Raw genomic sequence first — 20,548 nt, 5'->3', positions numbered from 1 at the left:
ATAGATACATACTAGTGGTCATAGACATGTTTTCACGATATCCAGAGGCTGCAGCAATTAAGGACCAATCTGCCCGAACAGTGGTGTGCAAATTTTTCAAGTTAGTTGTTTCTAGATACAGGACATCACAGACACTTCTCTCCGACCAAGGTTCCAACTTCACAGCTGAAGTCATGTTGCAGCTGTGTAAGTTGTTGAAAATAAAAAAACTGTTCACTACACCTTATCATCCTCAAGGAAATGGAATGTGTGAGATATTAAACAGGACCCTAAAACTTACCTTTACAAAATTATCTGATAATCAGATCTCAAATTGGGATATGTTCTTACCTCACACATTATTCGCGTGCAGAACTGCTCTATATACTGCCATCAGAGAAGCCCCTACCGTTATTCTCTATGGATTTGAGCCAACCTTCCCTAGTGATTTCAGGAACTCCTATGTAAATTCGGGATTTCCAGATATTGATGACTATCTCAATAGTCTGATCACCGATAATAAAATTGCACATGAGATGGTAACCAAATCCAGTGAAGCTTGCTCACAACAAGCAACGAATTATGCCAATAAAATGAGAAAATACAAGGATCTGAATCCTGGCGATCTAGTCTTGCTAGAACAAAACTCCGTTAATAAGAAAGGGGGGGAAGTTTGGGAGGAAGGCGGTCAGACCATATGAGATTCAAGAAAAGTTATCCCCGGTGACATTTAAAATAAGAGGGAGATCTAAACAAGGAAAATCCTGGGTGGTCCACTCTAATAGGCTGAAATTATACAAAACAAGATCTAATAGGTTGGTATGCCAAGGAGATTCGATGGAGAATGTGCGCGGAGGGAGAAGAGCTACAGAGGGGGGGGGGGGGGACAACAATCCTCGTCAAGGAGGAATCCCTAATATAAATGCCTCCGCAAGTAAGAAGAATAATGTTAGATGTCAAGGAGAGCAGGAGAATCCAGTTCTCCAGGTACACTCAGTTTGGAGAGTGCATTGGGGCAAATATACCAAATGAACGAATGTCAACCAGGGTGGGGGAAAAGAACTGAGAACCAGAATCAAGACAGAATACAAGAACAAACCAGGTATAACCTTAGGCCCCTGACAAAATGGTAAGGTAGACCACAGGAAGGGAGTTTATCCCCTGAGTGAACATACCTCTGATGAACGGAGTTCTGACGAAAGGATCTTAACCTGGGATGCATCTCGGACAGCTAACTGAGGTATAAAAGAAGACATAAGTAAGGCAAATAGGAAAAGGAAACTTAAAAAGAAAAAAAAAAAAAAACAGTCAGGATAAAGCACATAGCAGAATTCAGTGTCTACAATTTTGTTTCTTCAATAAGCAGCAAGTTCCTGAAGGAATGAGAAGAGAAGGAATAGAAAGTTTGTTGGTTTACAGGAAGGAATCCAAGGGGATGAATAAACGACAATGCTGTCAAACACAATGGCACACTTTACTTCTATAATTTGGGGAATTCACAGCATGGAGAGTGGATAAGGAGCAGAAAATCCTTGAAAAAATTAGAACCCTGGATGCAAGAAAAAATGTATGAAATTTTTTAAAGAGGGAACCTTTGTTAAATTTGTGATTTTTGTAAACTTCATAAGAGAATTTACTTATCACAATTTAACAAGTAGAAACCTTAATAAGAAAATCGTGCTTGCATCTAAGTATGAAATGAAATAAATATATTGAAAAGAATAATCGTTAACTCGCATAAGAACATTGATTGAATAATATTAGGAAAACGAGATAATTAATTTACATACTTTGTTATAAGAATTTTGCATGTAAAAGGCTTGCTTGTTATGCACTTGAACAAAAGATTGAAGGTCATGCTAATTCTTAGAAAAAATAGGTGAGCTGATAGAATTATGCCAATAAAATGAGGAAATACAAGGATCTGAATCCCGGCGATCTAGTCAGTTTGATAAAGCTGACTCATAGGGTTACCTAGAACCGAAGTAAAGTCCAAGGTCACGGTTCCCGATTTAAACAATGCTGCGGGTCAGTCGCGTGCACACGGCCCACAAAAGATGGAAAGTTCAGCAGGGAGACGCCACCCTAACAGGTTACGATAAACATATCCTAATGCCGGGGGGGGGGGGGATTAATTGCAGGAGGTGCCTGGTAGGGTCAGAATATAAAAGGGTTAGGACCCCCCCCCCCAACGAGGTCTTTTGCCAGGTTTCATTTGGAGGTTACCTTATGCAGTTTCCTGAGTGACAGTCAGGAGTCCCCTCCGTCTGCGATGACATGGAATATTACTAAGTGGGATTTAGGTCCCGTTTTTACTACCATTGAGAACAAAGGCGTGGTCGCGAAGGAAGGTATTTACTGCACACTAAGCCAACCCTGGTCTAAAGGAAGGAGACTATCCGTGGAAATTGTGGATATCCTCATGGCAAATCTGATGACTGCAGAACAGTAGATAGATCGTGTTTCCTTAGAAGACGCCTGATATGCTGCAACAGAGAAGGCCCTCATGATTCGAAGTACCCCAGATATGACCCACTACAGGAGGAATATTTCTTCAGGAATTGCCGACAAGTAGCGTCTAGTAGAAGAGCTTCATCAAACGGTATTGTGAAAGATTTTATGTTAATTCTGTTAAATTAATATGGCTGTAATTGTAGTTCGTATTATTAAGCAATTGAAGGACTTGAATGAAAGTTGAACTAGGACTTTAGCTCACTTAATAGTATAGAGAAAGAGGGTACTAATTTATCAGCATTACTGAACGAGTAATGAACAACCTATGGATGCGAGACTTGGAACCTAAAGAAGTCAGATAAGAAACGGATATCTGCTTTTGAGATATGGTGTTACAGAAGGCTGTTGAGGATATCATACACTGAAAGGTGTACAAATGAATGGGTGTTAGAAAAGATTAGTAGAACTTTAAAGCTCCTTAAGGATACTGACAGAAGAAAATTAAAATATTTTGGACACATAGAAAGGATTGAAGGAGGACTTCTCAGAACAGTAATAGAAGGTAAAGTTCCTGGAAAAAGAGGCAGGGGTAGACCATCAATGAGATGGATGGATGGCGTGTGTGGAGTGACTGATCTTCAGAGAGTTGAGGCTGCCAGAAGGACAAACAACAGGACCACATGGCGAGACCTAGTGCGGAACATCATCGAGCATCGGAGTGACCATACGGCGTCTGTAGATGCCCAGTGAATACAGACAGACTGAACAAGTGATAATGTGTATAGATACTAATATATGTAATTTACCCTTAACTGAGAAAGGTAAAAGGAATTGAATGTGGTGTTCAATGTAGCAACGAATTGCTGAGCCATCATAACTCTTGTGAATTAATGTGTGTAATCCATTTGTGTCTAATTGAAATATTGTATCACATTATTGTGCTTAAGCAGGTGAAGGATTTAAGTCAACTTAATCATTGATGGAAAAGCCCCCTGTATCCTGCGTGTGTGTGTAGTCCTTTGTGGAGGCATAACAGCTTATCCCATGTGTTAATGTGGAATTTTCATTTTTGTATTTTGCTAGTCTTATTAACATTGTATTAATTTAGTATTGAATTAGAGTTTTTAGGATTTAATGTATTGTATTGTATTTAGGAGTTTAATAAACATTTGCTTACGAAATATTCAGTTGTCTGAAATTGCGATTCAATGCACCGTTTGTTAGAACGTACAAACCTAGGTGCGGAGGGGGGGGGGGAAGAAAAGATTAAGTTACAAGATCAAGGTTATGACTACCTGATTAATTCACCTCTAGACTTATTTAGGATTTTGCTTCTTGTTTTAAATTTCTTTCTTCTTCTTCTTCTTCCTATCATGGAATATAGGCCATGTGGCCTGTTCCGGTCTCTCTTTCTTGGTCTTCCGATTCTTCTTTTTCCACTTATTTTGTATCTGTATAATATTTTTGGTATTCGTATGATAGATCACATCCCAAGTATCTGAAAGTGTTTACTTGTTCTAGTATTTTATTATCTATCACTATTTTACTTCTTATTGGGTTTTCTCCTTTGAATGCCATTATTTTTGTTTTTTCTTTGGATATTGTCATATTATACTGCTTTGAGATATCATTTAATGATTTTAATGATCTTTGTAAGTCATCTTCTGATGTAGCTAATACTATTTGATCATCTGCAAATAGTAGTGTATCTATCTTCATTTGCAGGGTCATTTGTATACCAAATGGGTTATGCTGTTTCCAGATTGTTAATATTTCATTTATATATATATGGAAAAGCAGAGGTGAGAGGGTACATCCTTGTCGTACTCCTCTTGATATATCTTTCCATTCTGAGGTGTGTTCTAATTTAACTGCTATTTTATTTCCTGTATATATTTCTTGAATAGATTGTAAAAGTTGGTTTGGTATGTTTAAATTGGTTAATATTTTAAACAATTTTTGTCGACTAATTTTGTCAAACGCTTTTTCATAATCAACAAACGCCACGTGTTTCTTTTTGAAATTCTCTTCTCTTTTCTATTAATAATTTTAAAGTAAAAATTGGATCTATGCAGGATCGGCCTTTTCGGAAGCCATTTTATTCTTCTAGTAATTTATTTTCTACAATGCTGCTTAGTTTCTCTTTTAATATTCCTGCATATATTTTATATCCTGTATTCAGCAGGCTAATTCCCCTATAATTATTACAATTGTCTTTATTTCCTTTTTTTTTATAGATTGGGATGACCAGTGCTTTTTTTCCAAGAGTTAGGGGTTTTTCTGGACATCCAAACCATATTAAAAAATTTCAAAAGTCTTTCATTAAATTTTTCACCTGCATTTTTGTATAGTTCTATATTTATATTGCCTTCTCCTGGCGTTTTCTTATTTTTCATCTTCTTTATTATATTTTTCAGTTCTAACATTGTAATATTTTCTATTAGGTCATTCTTTGTCTTATAAAATTTTAATTCATTGTTCTCATCTGTCCAGAGATTTTGGAAATAGGTCACCCATTTTTCTAAATCTATTGTTTGTATTTTTATCTTTTCTTTTATTTCTTTATTCATGTATTTTATTACTTTATAGGTTTTGGGTTGTGGCTTAAATAAATCCTTTTCTAGTTCTGTTACGAAATTGTTCCATCTTTCTCTATGTTTTTTCCTTACTTCTCGTTTTGCAATTGCACTATTTCTTTTATACTCTATTTCTGCTTCTATTGTTTTGGAATTTAGCCATTTCTGGTAACTGTCCTTTTTGGTTTTTATTATATTTTCTATTTCTTTGTTCCAGTCTCGTAGTCCTCTTTTTCTAATCCATTTGTGCTTTATTCCTAAGGTTTCTGTTGCTGCTTTTGTGAGAATTTGTTTCAAATTTTCCCATTCATCTTCTATGTCACTTGATTCATGTGTGGTTTCTGTTTTTAAGTTTGTGCATTTTTGATATTGTAGTCTAACTTGAGGATCCTGTAATGAAGAAATTTTGTAGCTCGGCTGGTAAGAATGTTCAATTCCATGTGTTTTTAGCCACTTTGGTTTAAAACGAATTTTTGCTGATACCATATAATGATCAGAGTTTAATTCAAAGCCTCGATATGCTCTTACATCTAAAATTAACTCCGCTAATTTAAAATTTGTGATAACGTAGTCAATTACTGATTTGTATCCTCTGGCTGACCAAGTATATTTATGTATTTCCTTGTGTTTAAACATTGAATTCATTATTCTCATATTATTATAAATGACAAAATCGCGCAATCTGCGACCATTTTGATTACATGTATCTTCGCCAAATTTACCTATGTTTGTTTTGTATTTTTTGTTTCCTATTCTGGCATTTAAATCTCCTGCTAGCAGTAAATAGTCACTTTTGTTTGTTTTATCTATGGCATTCTGTAATTCTTTATAAAATATATTACTGTCTTCTTCTTTTCCCTCTTCTGGTGCATATGCACCAATTATTGTTATGTGGCCTCTTAATGTCTTGAGTCTAATTTCTATTAGACTTTCATTCAAATAGTTGTAATATACAATATTGTTCTTTAGGGATTTATGTACCATAATCATTATACCTGCTTTTGCTCTTTCTTCTTTTTTTACCCCACTGTAGATTTGTATATAGTTAAATTTCTTTATAAACTAAATATCCTAATATCCTAAATGGCGCAGCTTTAAAAAATAAATATTTTAGGATACTAAGAGGAGTAAGAGCTTAGATTTCTTACTGAGGTGCCAATATGCGAAGAAAGGGAATAAGATATATAAAGGAAAGGAAAGTATAAGAGAAATATAGAAATAAACAAGAATGGGACACGACACACCACCATGACAACCTGTTATTGAACGTGCACCATCAGCACACACTCCTACACATTTTTTTTCCGATTTATTTCATGGCCGGTGATAAACTCATTAATTTTCTTAAAAATCTCATCCACTGTGATAAGATTTGGAAGAGGCTCGCTAACTGAGAATTCTTCATCTATGACTTGTTCTCTTTCATATCAAATATAAGCCATCAACTTTGCAAAGTTGTTTACGTCTGTACTTTCATCGAACTGAATTGCAAAATATTTGCTTTGCTTTATATTTTCAATTAGTGTTTGTTTTACTTGAGTGCCATTTTGTTAATTCGTCACAAAACAGTGTCATCTGACAAAGAAACAACATTCAATTTGGCTGCTGCTGTAGGGCCAAGAATAGACATCACAATGTCTTTGGCTGCAGGTAATATTAAAGTTTCTCCAATAATATGTGGTTTTGCAGTTTGAGCAATTCTCAAACTAACCAAATATGACGCTTCCTCTGCTCGTTCGTTAATTGTAGTAAAAGAATGAAGTGAACGTTTGTTAGTTTTCATTTCAGTTTGTTTCCTTTTAAAAAAAGTTGAGAGGATTACCTTTTAAACAGGCGTGTTTGTTTTGAAAATGCCGTAGCAGAAGCGATGGTTTCATCGAGTAATTCGAAAATTGTTCGTAACAAATAACGCACTGGGGCCTGAGGTCGTTTTCATCCTCGTTCCAAAAAAATCCATATTCCAAATAATTTTCATTATACTTTCTTGTAACAGTAGCATTTCATTTCCTAAATGCTTCATGAGATTCAGGATTAAAACTAGAAGTACTAGCTGGGTCAGTGTTGTCTGCCAGCCGTTTCCTCTTCGATTTTTCAATTCCTAACCATTTGTCCATTATAACGAGAATATTGTCATTATAATGACATTATATTATATTATATTTGACATTATAATGTCAAATAGAGTGACGCTACTGTTATTATATTCTGTATACTTTGCTGGTGATCTCATTCATAAACAAAATTCAGCACATTCCCGGGTTTCACAAGAACATCACATTTCGGTAATGTCTTAACAGCGGTGTCAGCATAAATCAAAAACGCCACTCCATATTCATACGAATATAAACATAATATTTATTTTTAATATCATTTATGTTAAATAATATCTTTAGGTTAAATAATAACTTTGCTTTATTTTTTTAACAGGATATCACATAATTATCTTAATAAAATACATTTTCATGTAAAATAATATATTACTCTTAAACTTGCAACAATCTATTGCTTTTGTTTTTCATTATGTTATATGTACTCTGTTTATTATAATTTTTTTTACATACAAAAATACTTTTCAAAATAAATATTAAATATGAAAACCCTTATGACAAGCTAATGAGACTTCGCATCTGAAAATTCACATAAAACTGCAATAAAATTTATTTGTTTGTTTTATTTGATTCGCCAAGCTAAATTCTTGGAACAGTCTACTCATTACAATATTAAAATACATTTTTCTGAACATTTATTTAAATATTTTGTGTAAAAACTGTACCACCAAAAATAACGTAATGTACCATTAGTGGTACATATACCACAGTTTGAGAAACAATGCTCTAAAGTAAGCCCCGTTTCTCCAAAAGATAAGCCAAGGCTGTATAAACGAAGAACCAAACATGTGACTGGCTATCATCAAGAACTCTGCCTTCTCTCACCACTTACAAAGCCAAAAACAGTTTCAAGAAAATTATCAATGCATCAAAAATCAATTTTCAAATAGCCAAAAGCAGGAAACTTGCATCATGCCCAAATGGCAGCTGTGCATTTTGGTCTCTGGCCAAAATAGTTGGCCACAACTTTTGTCCAGCACTCCTACACCCAGATGGATCTAATGCATCATACTTTACCACAAATGTTTGCATAGATGATTTTGGTAAATGTTCCCCAACCATTCCAAACACCCAACACTCAATACCTTCTCTGACCTTTCACCAGGACATGATCAGAAAAATTCCATCCAAATAACATACCAGAAAAATCCCCCCCCCCAGTCCTTACAGCATTCCTCCAACTGTCCTGAAGATTTGTGCTCCAGAGTTGACAACACCCAAATCTCTAGACAAGATGAGATCACTCTCTCTCTCTCTCTCCTTGGGATCACCTTGACATCGACACTTGGCATAAACGCATTATCACCACTGCCTCCTTGACATCCAGAAAATTAGGATTCCTGTTTCATTAAAGGCATTACTTTATCCCTGAACAGTATATTAACCTTGTACAAATCACAAATCCGTCCATCCATCCATCGAGTATTGCTTGCACGTCTGTGGAGGTGTCCCTAAGAGCTCCCTAAAAATACTCAACACAATACAGAAGAGAGCAGTCAGACTGATTAATGACTCATCTTTTACCAACTCACTCCAACCACTCTTGCACAAGCATCTAGATCTACTGTATGCTTCATTATAAAAATTATGGAAACAACTACCATGTTAGAGAGTAAAACTTCAGTTTAATATAAACCAAAATAATCACTCGACGTTTTGACCCTCACATTAAGGTCATCTGGAGTATACACATATATACAAAGAAAGAAGCTGCACTACAATCTACACGATATGCTAAAATTACATTGATATGATCAACCATTAATACTACTGCCCTGACCTCTGGTGGAAAAAAAAACTTTACTACATCAACGCTAGTCCTGTTATATCCGTTATAGTAAGTTTTTTTTCACCAGAGATCAGGCCAGTAGTGTTAATTGCTGACCTAATCAATTTAACTTTAGCATACCATGTAGATTGCAGTGCAACTTGTTTCTTCCTATATATGTGTATACTCCAGATGATGACCTTAATGTGAAGGTCGAAATATCGAGTGATTATTTCAGTTTATATCAAACTGAAGTTTTACTCTAACACGGTAGTTGAATCCATAATTTTTATAATAAACTCTGATCACCATGTAACCATGAAGGAAAGGATTTACTGCATGGATTTTCTATGAATATTTCCATGGTAAATGCTCAATAGAACTATCTTCAATAATCCCCCCCCCTCTCTCTCTACCAAATCAAATGAAACATGTGCAACTACCACCCAATATCCCTTCACAGTCAAACTCCATACTCATAGATCAAAGTTTTTTTTCCTCCTCCTTCATTCCTACTGCTGTATTGTAAAACAGCCTTCCCTCCCATGTGTTTCCCAAGGAATAAATGCACAGGCCTTCAAATTCAATGTGGTTCCTCGTTTCTGAATTCTCTTCCCATACACAGTACTAATGTACTGTAGGTTGACCAACTAACTTCTTGTGTATGGATCCAACATGAAAAAATGGTCTTACTAAAATCTGTTATTTTTTGTTTCTTTGATATGAAATGACACCTACGACAGGCAGTAAAATTTATACATTAAGTACAGTGATGGGCTAAGTGTTACATAATCCAGAAACTGTATCTAATACTGGCTTTTAATTTTTTCAGGAAATGACAACGTATATTAATTAAAAACTTTAATCAATACCTTCCTATATTTCGGCAATGTTGCATTGCCATCTTCAGGGATCACAAAACAATGATTTATGCACAAAGGCACTAACACTAAGCCAATGAGGCTATCAAGACGAGAAAGGTTATTGTAATATTAAATGCAAAAACAAAAGAATGCAGTAACGACTTAAAAAACAGTTAAACAAATTGGAGAGCACACGTGAAGACTTAGTCATTGTTATTAAGTTGCGTTTTATAATTTTTCGCGTAATTTAATTCTGCTAAACTTAATGAATTTAATAGGTTTTTCCAAATGCCTTTTAATATTATTCCCTGGTTTCTATCGAGGTTATTTCCTGTCTGTAGGACTACTGCAGCTTCTTTAAAGGTTCTACATCTCTAATCCTCTTCGATATATGGCATGGAGCTGTTGTCCGATCTATTGAATGGTTTGAAGTTGAGAAATGATGTGCTAACCCTGACGTGTCTGTTCTATTATTATTGCCATCTCTGACATGTTCCTTCTTTCAGATTTCTAGGCTTTGTGAAGTTTGGCCGATGTAAGTCAGTCCACACGTACATGGTATGCTGTAAACATCTGCATATTTGTAGAAAGCGACGCTATCCTTAGGGGATCTTGTCGAGGCTAGCTGGTGAACGGATGTGCTACCGGAGAGCTCCTGAGAGATTTGTGTTTTTTGTTGATTTATTGGTGTTTTGGATTCAATTTAATGGACTTAAGTGTGTAATTTTGGTATATTATCGGAGCTTTATTAGCGTGGTTAGTGTACTAAAGTGTTTTATAACATAATCTATGTCGGGAAGTCGCCGCTAGATGAATTCGTAATGTGTAGTGTTCGTGCAAGCTCCAGATAAGATAAGTATCATTTTCAGTTATCGATACAAATTACTTAATATTGTGTAGTTTTGTTTTGTTTGCCTTGCGAATTTTAGTGCGTCTATTTTTGGTGTGTTATAACGTATAATTTGACAAAACACGTTGCAAATAAATATAGCACCTGTGCGAAGGAAAATGGCGGCCAGTAATGAAGGTTCGCCATCGTTATCAAAGAACGGTAGCATAAAAGAAATGAGTCAGTGTACTAGCTGTGAAATGTACGCTTTGCGGAGTACGGTCGGAGTGTGGTTAGATGATAATAAAGGATTGAATGTGTGTAGAAAATGTAGGGAGAATGAGGAATTGAAGTGTATTTCGGATCGTGAGTGTGATATTTTTGTCAACCTTCAGAATGAAGGAAATAGGGATATGACAAGAAACGGCAAGGTTGTACATGAAAATTGTGAGAGTGTGAATGTAGAAAGTGTGAATGATAGTATAAATGGTTTCTCAGAGAACAAAAAAGATGAGATAGATGCATTGAGTGAGATCGCGTTGTTGAATAGTGCGATAGAAAGAGCAAAACAGCAGTTAGAGTGCATGAACAAAAGTAGACTGAATGAACCAACCAATAATAAAAGGTATGACAGGAAAAATAGACGTATGAATGTGAACATGAACAAAATGAAGGATAGAGTGCTGTATGGAGACTCGTTAGTACGAGGTGTGTTAGTAGAGGATTTGACAAAATCGTACCAACCTGGTGCGACCATAAAGGACGTAACTGCGTCTATTAGAGAGCAAAAGGAAAGGGTGAAAGAAATGATTGTTGTGGCAGGTACGAATGATTTGAAAGGAGATAAAATAGAAATGATAGAAGACCTGAATGAATTGTTTGAGGTAGCAAAAGAAAAGAGTGAGAGAGTTAGAATGATTAGTCTTTTGCCACGGTATGACAGTGAAATGTTTAAAAGGAGGGCTATAATTACGAATGACTTTATGCGTGGGTTATGTATGACGAGTGGTGTGGAATTTGTGGATGTGTGGAGTGAGTTTGATGGGCGAAAGAATCTATATAAGATGGATGGCTTGCATTTGAATGGTTACGGTGCAAGAAGACTTGAGAAAGTGTTGCTGAATGTAGTGGATGTGCAAATTCAGGGAAACTAGATTTGTTAGGGGGGGGGGGAGTAGAGATACAGTCCTTATGGAGGCAGTTGAATGTAAGAATGAATATAATATGCCAGAGCAAATAAGGACAACAAATCTGAGTGGGATAGTTAATATAAGGCATCAAGGTAGGGTTGGGGCTAATGGGGGTCTTAAATTCATGTACACTAATACTAGGAGTATTAGGAACAAGAAGGAAGAGTTTTTGGCTATGGTTGGCACTTCCAGACCACAGGTTATAGGTATTAGTGAAACATGGCTGACTGTAGATGATATAACTAGTGGAATTGAATGTGATGGGTATAGTGTGTTCAGGAATGACAGAGAGAATAAAATGGGGGGAGGAGTATTGTTGATGATAGCTGATGAGCTCCAGCCAAGGAGAATAGAAGTTGAATTGCAGGATAGAGAAAAGAGCACATTTGAGGCCATTTGGTGTGAGATTGTGGCTAGCGGAACTAAATATACAATTGGGTGCTGCTATAGACCAGGTGATGGAAAAGATGGTGGTGACAGTATGCACAAGCAAATAGAAGAAATGGGTGGAAGGAGGGTGATTATTATGGGAGATTTCAACTATGGTCGCATTGATTGGAGTGAGGAGAGGACACACGGGAGGAAGGAACTGGATTTTATGCGGTTATTAAGGGATAACTATCTGCGACAACATGTAATGGAAAATACTAGGGGTCAGAGAGTGCTTGACCTAGTAATTACATCTGAGGATTTGGCTGTAACAAATATGACCACATTGCCACCAATCGGTGAGAGTGATCATAGGGTCTTAACTTGGGAGGTGGCTAAAGGTGTAGAATTTTCAATTAAGACAGGGTACATGTGGAATTATCGGGCTGGAAAGTATGACAAGCTTAGGAGTTTGATTGGTTCAGTGCCATGGCAGGTACAACTGCAAGGACTAGAAGTTGATAGTGCATGGGAGGTAGTTAAGAAGTGCTTGCATGAAGCAATGGCTGACTGTATACCTAGAGTCCAAATAATAAATCAAGTAGGGGTTAAATGGATGAATAACACCATTAAGCTTGAGTTGCAAAAAAAGAAACAACTATGGAGGGAATTTAAGGAGAAGGGTGACCGGCAGGCACATGAACGGTATAAAGCGCAGGCCAGAAGGGTGACGAGTGTGGTAAGAAAAGCAAAAAAGGATTACGAAAGAACATTGGCCATGCAGGCTAAAGAGAATCCTAAACAGTTTTTTAGATATGTAGCAAGTAAAAGGAAAAATGTACATGGCAGATTGATTTTAAAGAATGCCGATGGTAGGGAGGTAACTGAATCAGTTGAGATAGTTGAGTTACTGAGTGAGCACTTTGCAAAAGTATATCATCCAGGTGGTGACATTGCAGAAACGAATAAACCAGTAGATTATACGGGAATTGTGGTTAATGAAGTGGAGGTGAGTAGTCTATTGCATAACCTCAATGTCAATACATCTGTGGGATTGGATGGTATACCAGCTCGTGTTGTGCGAGAAGCAGCTAAAGAATTGTCAGTACCCTTGACCATTTTGTTTAATTTGAGTCTCGGGTCTGGGTTAGTCCCGAGCGGGTGGAAAGAGGGGAAAATAGTTCCACTGCATAAAGGTGGTTCCAAGACTGCTGTTGTAAATTACCGACCAATTAGCATATCAGGAATCATTGTCAAGGTCTTAGAGAAATTAGTCAAGAAAAGAATACAGGATTGGATAGATGAAAATGGGATATTGTATGGGGGACAACATGGTTTTGTGAAGGGTAGATCATGCCTCAGTAACTTGCTCACGTTTTATAACACAGTGACGGCTGAACTGGATAGGGGTAATGGGTTTACAGTGAAACTACTGGACCTTGCCAAGGCCTTTGATAGGATACCACATGGAACCCTAATCAGTAAACTGGAGCAGATGGGTATAGATATAGGGTTGGTGAGATGGATAAGAGGGTGGTTGAAGGAGAGATATCAAAGAGTGGTTTATTCAGGAGTAGAGTCTAAAAGACGTCTTGTGACTAGTGGAGTGCCACAGGGCTCTGTTCTTGGACCACTGCTTTTCAATTTGTTCATCAATGATATTGGAAAGGATCTGAGAGGAAGTGTTTACTTGTTTGCTGATGATGCAAAGTTGGGTAGAGCAATTGTGAGTGCACAAGATGTCAAAATTTTACAGGATGATTTGGATAGTTTGGAGGATTGGGCTAGGAAAAATGGATGTCAATTTAATGTGGCAAAGTGTAAGGTTATGCACTTTGGGGTGAAAAAAATAGCAGCAATATATCGCATTGGTGGAATCATACTCCAGGAGATTGATGAGGCCAGGGATTTGGGAGTGTTGGTGGATAGGGAGTTGAAGTTTAGGGGGCACATTGCAAAAGTAACTAAAACAGCTCACCAAATCACTTGGCTTCTGAAAAATACTTTAACATGCAGAGACGAACAAGTTGTTGTTCCTCTGTATCGAGCCTTGATAAGACCCCATCTGGACTTCTGTGCCCAGCTATGGGCACCAGGGTTTCTTCGTGATGGGGAGGAAATGGAGAGAGTCCAGAGACGAGTGACCAAGATGATAGCAGGTCTGTGGAATGAACCTTATGAGAATAGGTTGAAGATTTGTGGGTTGCAGAAATTGGACGATAGGCGAAGGAGGGGTGATATGATTGAGACATTCAAATTACTGAAGGGTTTTTATAAGATTGATCCAGAAGATATTTTTGAAAATATGACTGGTGGTGGGAGGACTAGGGGCCATGCATGGAAGCTGGGCAAGAGCGTGATTGACAAGGGTGTTAGAGCTAGGTTCTTTACTTGGAGAGTGGTAAATGAGTTGAATAAGCTTCCAGAGTCTGTTGTGGGTGCTACGACCGTGAATGAGTTCAAGGCAAGGTATGATAGATACTGTGTGAATGTTGAATAGTTGTTCTTGACATGATGTTAGGGCCTCCCTCGATGAGTCTGTCGACTCCTTGGAGTTTCCCGGAACAATAATAATAATAATAATCTTAATAACTGTCGTGTAGTTATGGTAGGTTTAAAAACAACTCTGATGTTAAAAGCTTCATAATTCTTGCTATTTTGGTGGAGACTGAGCTTGCATAGGGGTATTACGATGGATGATACATACTGTGTCACCAGAGGTTGTTTCTATAGAGAATTTTATTAATTATATTTTGAAGATAACCATTAAGTGATAGTTTTTGATATAAGAGAAAGCTCAGCACGTACGTCTTTTTATTCTGTGATGACATTTTTAACTCTGTTTTTTAGCATATGTATGATGCTAAGTTTCTATGCATGGTGATGATTAGATGTAAAATGGAGATAACGTCCAGTATCTGTAGGTTTACGATAGATTGTAAGTTTGATTTGTCCATTATCTTGTTTTTTTAACTAGTACATCCAAAAAGGGTAATTGATGGTTGTTTTCCAATTCTAATGTGAATTTAATTTTATGATGGAAAGAGTTTATTTTTTGGAGGAACTCATGTAAGGTATCTTCCTTGTCTTTCCAGATAATGAACATATCGTCAACATATCTCCACCAGACTGATGGTTTTGGATTTATTTTTGCTAGGATGTCATTTTCTAATTTTTCCATGAAAAGATCTGCACAAGGTGGTTGATATACTAAAAAAAAACAAGATAATGGACAAATCAAACTTACAATCTATCGTAAATCTACAGATACTGGACATTATCTCCATTTTACATCTAATCATCACTATGCACAGAAACTTAGCATCATACATATGCTAAAAACAAAGTTAAAAATATCATCCCAGAAGAAAAAGACGTACATGCTGAGCTTTCCCTTATATCAAAAACTCTAACACTTAATGGTTATCCTCAAAATATAATTAATAAAATTCTCTATAGAAACAACCTCCAACAACAACCTCTGATGACACAGTACGTATCATCCATCGTAATACCCTATGCAGGCTCAGTCTCCACCAAAATAGCAAGAATTATGAAGCTTTTAACATCAGAGTTGTTTTTTAAACCTACCATAACTACACGACAGTTATTAAGATCCCCTAAGGATAGCGTCGCTTTCTACAAATATGCAGGTAAACGTTTACAGCATACCATTTATGTGTGGACTGACTTACATTGGCCAAACTTCACGAAGCTTAGAAATCTGAAAGAAAGAACATGTCGGAGATGTCAATAATAATAAAACAGACACCTCAGGGTTAGCACATCGTTTCTCAACTTCAAACCATTCAATAGATTGGGACAACAGCTCCATGCCATATATCGAAGAGGATTACAGATGTAGAACCTTTAAAGAAGCTGCAGTAGTCCTACAGACAGGAAATAACCTCCAGGGAATAATATTAAAAGACATTTGGAAAAACCCATTAAATTCATTAAATTTAGCAGAATTAAATTATGCGAAAAATAATAAAACGCGACTTAATAACAATGACTAGGTCTTCATGCTTTATTCGTTTGATGTCATGCGTACTCTCCAATTTGTTTAATTAATTGTTTTTTTAAGTGATTACTGCATTCTTTTGCTTTTGCATTTGATATTAGTATAACCTTTCTCGTCTTGATAAAGCCAGACAGACACAGCTGGCAAAACTAGTCGACAATTATGTATAAACGTTTATCAAAACCATGGTCCAATAAATCCAATATTATTTATAAGCAGTGAAATAATTAATGTGAAGAAGAAATCGCATATATGCTTCCTGAATGATGACAGTAATTTATGAATACAATAAACATCCCTCAAGGGCATATCATACCTATATGAGAAAATCAACTTATTTTTTTTTCTTGAAAAAAAAATAAGTTGATTTTCTTGAAAACTTTTTCTAAGTACAATTAATTTTCTCTATAACAAACACTGCACCATAACAACTTTCTACTCAAAAAACTATTTCTCAAAAGAACCTTATGAGTTTGCTATAGTGAAAGTCTGCTGTACAACCTGACCAGTGTGATAATGGCTTTATACTTAAAACTAAACATAAAAGAGTATAAATATTCAAAGAGAGAAAAGTCCATTTTACATATCAATTACTTTATTAAAATATCCTCACCATGAAACTAAGTAAGCCTGTTAAAATTGTTGAAACAGACCATGCAGGATTCCATGTATCAGGATGAAAATCACTAATACTTAGACATAACCTTGTGTTACACTTGAACCTTCCACTTGGAGTTATCATATAAATACTTGGTGGTTTAAAAGGAAATTCACTAGGAAATAGAAATTTTCCATGATAAACACCTCCTAAAATATGTAAAAAAACAAAGTTTTTAATAGCTGGTTAAAGATTAGCAAAATTTGCTGTTTAAATTTCAAAACCCAGTAAACTTTTTTTTAATTCAAACATACTGGCTATAAAAATGCATTGTTGATCTGAATTTTGCATCATATAAAAAGAATTGGCTGAATGAACTTTGAATAGATTTGATGAGAATCCTTACTAGAATTTACTGATCAATCCACACCAAATAATTTGATCTAACGCTTTATACAGTCAATTAGTGGTACAGCAAACTCATAGGAACCAAAGTAATAATTTGTTATTGTGGGAGATTTGTTTAGGGAAAAACTTTTAAATGTCTTTTAATATAACATAATATGAGGTACTGACAGTTATTAAATGGCCTATTATGACATACATCACTTTTCTAATGTACTATATTTCATACTGGCATTATATAGATGGCATAAGATCAGCGGACAACCATGAATTCATAAATGCTAGAACTAAAAATTTTAATTAGGAACTGGTTCACAAAGTGTTTCAAGATTTAACTATTGTCTATGAAAGCAAACTGGAGCTGGTCTGTTAGAATTTATAGTTACTATAGTTACACTCAAATGTTATGTGATTAGAGATGGCTATTTCCAAGATCTGGTTTAACACGAAGTATTAAGTCAAAAAAAATTCTGATTAATTCTTTGTAGAGTATTAAGAGCATCATCATCCACAAGATCCGACACGCTGTTTTCAAGAAATGAATGTAATCCTTGTAATGCATATTTCCTCACAAATGAACATCTGTTGATCTGCAGTCTCTCCAAAGTAAGAGGTTTTATAAGAACAAACTTATTCTTAAATGAATATCATTATGACTATGAATTAACTTCTTAATCATCAGATATTGTATATGTGGTTTATGAAAATAATCTTCTATTGTTTTAGTTCATACTGTGAGACTTTTGAGTCTTACAGAATGAAATAAATTTAATCAGTTTTCATTATACAGCTTTTAAAAGTACTGACATGAACTTATCTGGTGTGGATCATCACTCATGTTTTTATAACAGAAAAAAAATAAACATTCAGGATAATAATTATATTTTATTTAATTATTAAATAAAATTTCATAATTCCTAATAGTAACACATCTTTCTCGAACCAGACCATAACTGCCGAATGTCAGTTATGATCCTCAAGATACTGACACCATAGTCAGTTTTGATAGTCTCCCTATTCACTAATGTACCTATAAGACACCTCAAAACTCATTCATACTTTCTATGCTCTGATATATCAGCCTTATTCACTTTTACCATGCACTGTGGCTATTTTACTTGGTAGGGAAAAACCTACAAGCAGACTCAAGACACGGTTATGTAGTCAAATCTTTGTATCAACTGCGTTGATTTTGAAAAAGCTTTTGATAGCATTGACAGACAGAATACCACATGAAACTCTATTACGTAAAAAATGGGATGGATATGACACTGGTTATGTGGATAAGAAGGGTGGCTGCTGGACACATATCAAAAAGTGGTATATGGAGGTGCAGAATCGAGGCAAAAACAGGCGACTAGTTATGTGCAGCAAAGTTCAGTGTTGGGGGCATTGCCATTTAATTTGTCCATAAATGATATAGGAAATAACCTATATGAAAGGAAATATTCAGTTGTTTGCTGATGATGCAGAATTAGGTAGAGTAATAGTTAATCGGGCCGACATGGAGAGTTTATAGTACATTTAATAAGCTGTCAGTATGGGCAAAATATAACAGATGTCAGTTTAATGCAGAGGAATGTGAAGTTATGCATTCTGGGATGAAAAGATTACAAGCTATGTACCACATTGGTGGAACTGTACTCCAGGAAATATATGAAGTTAGAGATTTACGGGTGGTGGTAGACAGAGAATTAAAGTTTAGAGGACATGTTACTAAAGTAGCCCATAAGATTACTTGTCTATTGAAAAATACACTAACAATAGTTAGTGTATTTTTCAATAACTAGTGAAAAATACACTTGTCTATTGAAAAATTTGTTATTCTTCTTTATAAGGCTTTGATATGCTCACATCTGGATTACTGTGCTCAGATCTGATCTGGGTTTCTTGGGAATGAGGAAGCGGTGGAGAAGCTTCCTCATTCCTCAATGAGACAAGATAGTGAGTGGTCTGTGGAATGTTCCCTATGAGGATAAATTGAGGGTGTGTGGATTGCAGAAGTTGGTTGATAAGAGTAAAACAGGGATATGATAGGAACATTCAAGTTGCTTAAAGGGTTTTTATAGGATTGATGCAGCAGAAATGTTTCAGCACGTGGCTAGAGGGGCCAGAACAAGGTGTCATCCCTGGTAATTGAATAAAGTTGTGGTTAGTAGGGATGTGAGGACTAGATTTTTTGCTTGGAGAGTTGTGAATGAGTAGAATGGGTTGCCAGAGTCAGTTGTGAGCATTTTCTGTTAATGGGTTCAAGGAGCAGTATGATAGACTGCATGAATAGTTTGGGTCTCCCACAATGAGTCTTTAGACTCCATGGAGGTGCCTGTACAACAATAATAATAATAGAGATGATGTATAGAAACAGATGTCACACGAGGTTTGTCTGGAAAATTCCCCAAGTTTTAAATTATCACACCAACAAGCACTACTAGCGTGCTTCATATGCTACAATCAAGTGGCAACATTGGGAAATAGCCAAGCAAAAAACAGCAACATGATATTTTGTTTAGTAATTGTACTACATCGGTTTGTGTTAACATGTGTTCAGTGCATCTGGTGATTTTTTGTTATTTAAAATGAGCGATTTTCATTATCAACAAATGTGTGTGAAGTTTTTCAAATTTGGAAAATCTTTCATGGAGACATATGAAATGTTAAAACAACATTTGGGAATGAGGCTTTAGGCCAGACTCAAACATAAGAGTGGTGGAAACATTTCAAAGGTGGCCAAACTTCAGTTGATGATGATCTCTATTCAGGACGACTGTCAACATTGAAAACTGACAAAAATGTTGCAAAAGTTTGTGAAGTCATCCGTTCTAATTGCTGTTAACTGTTCGTGAAATTGCTGAAGTAAAAATTTCAAAAACTGTTTGTCATGAGATTCTTATACAAAATTTAGACATGCATCAATTGCAGCCAAATTTGTACCTCACCTTTTGACTGATGATCAAAAATAAATTTGAGTTGATGTGAACCAAAAGCTTTTCAGCGCTGTTTACAAGGATGAAAACTTTTTAAAAAACATCATTATTGAGGATGAGACATGGGTTTATGGCTATGACACTGAACCAGAAACTCGATCATCAAAGATAGTGTCAAAATGGTCATCCCAATCCAAAAAAGTGAGACAAGTGCAGTTAAATGTCGAAGTGATGATGATGAGTTTTTTTTTCAATTCTGAGGGCATTGTTCACCATAAATCCATAAGGCAAGAGAGTTGATGTGAACCAAAAGCTTTTCAGTGATGTTTACAAGGATGAAAACTTTTTAAAAAACATCATTATTGAGGATGAGACATGGGTTTATGGCTATGACGCTGAACCAGAAACATGATCATCACAGATAGTGTCAAAAGGGTCATCCCAATCCAAAAAAGTGAGAC

The 20,548-nt window shown here is 35.9% G+C and overlaps 1 protein-coding gene across 1 annotated transcript in view; it reads right to left on the bottom strand.

The window, feature by feature from the left end:
• The window catches only part of LOC150100075 (ubiquitin-conjugating enzyme E2 J2-like), a 132,180-nt gene that overhangs the window by 48,259 nt on the left and 63,373 nt on the right, over window positions 1-20,548 (bottom strand). The window contains exon 4 of the mRNA XM_090402572.1: window positions 16,774-16,967. Coding sequence (XP_090258698.1) covers window positions 16,774-16,967 — 194 coding nt within the window. The remainder of the gene's footprint in view (window positions 1-16,773; window positions 16,968-20,548) is intronic.

Source organism: Typopeltis vanoorti, chromosome 13 (assembly GCF_054136105.1).
Source record: "Typopeltis vanoorti isolate ZY-2024b chromosome 13, IOZ_Tvanoo_1.0, whole genome shotgun sequence".
Lineage (NCBI taxonomy): Eukaryota > Metazoa > Arthropoda > Arachnida > Uropygi > Thelyphonidae > Typopeltis > Typopeltis vanoorti.
This window is presented reverse-complemented; position numbering and strand designations above follow the sequence as displayed.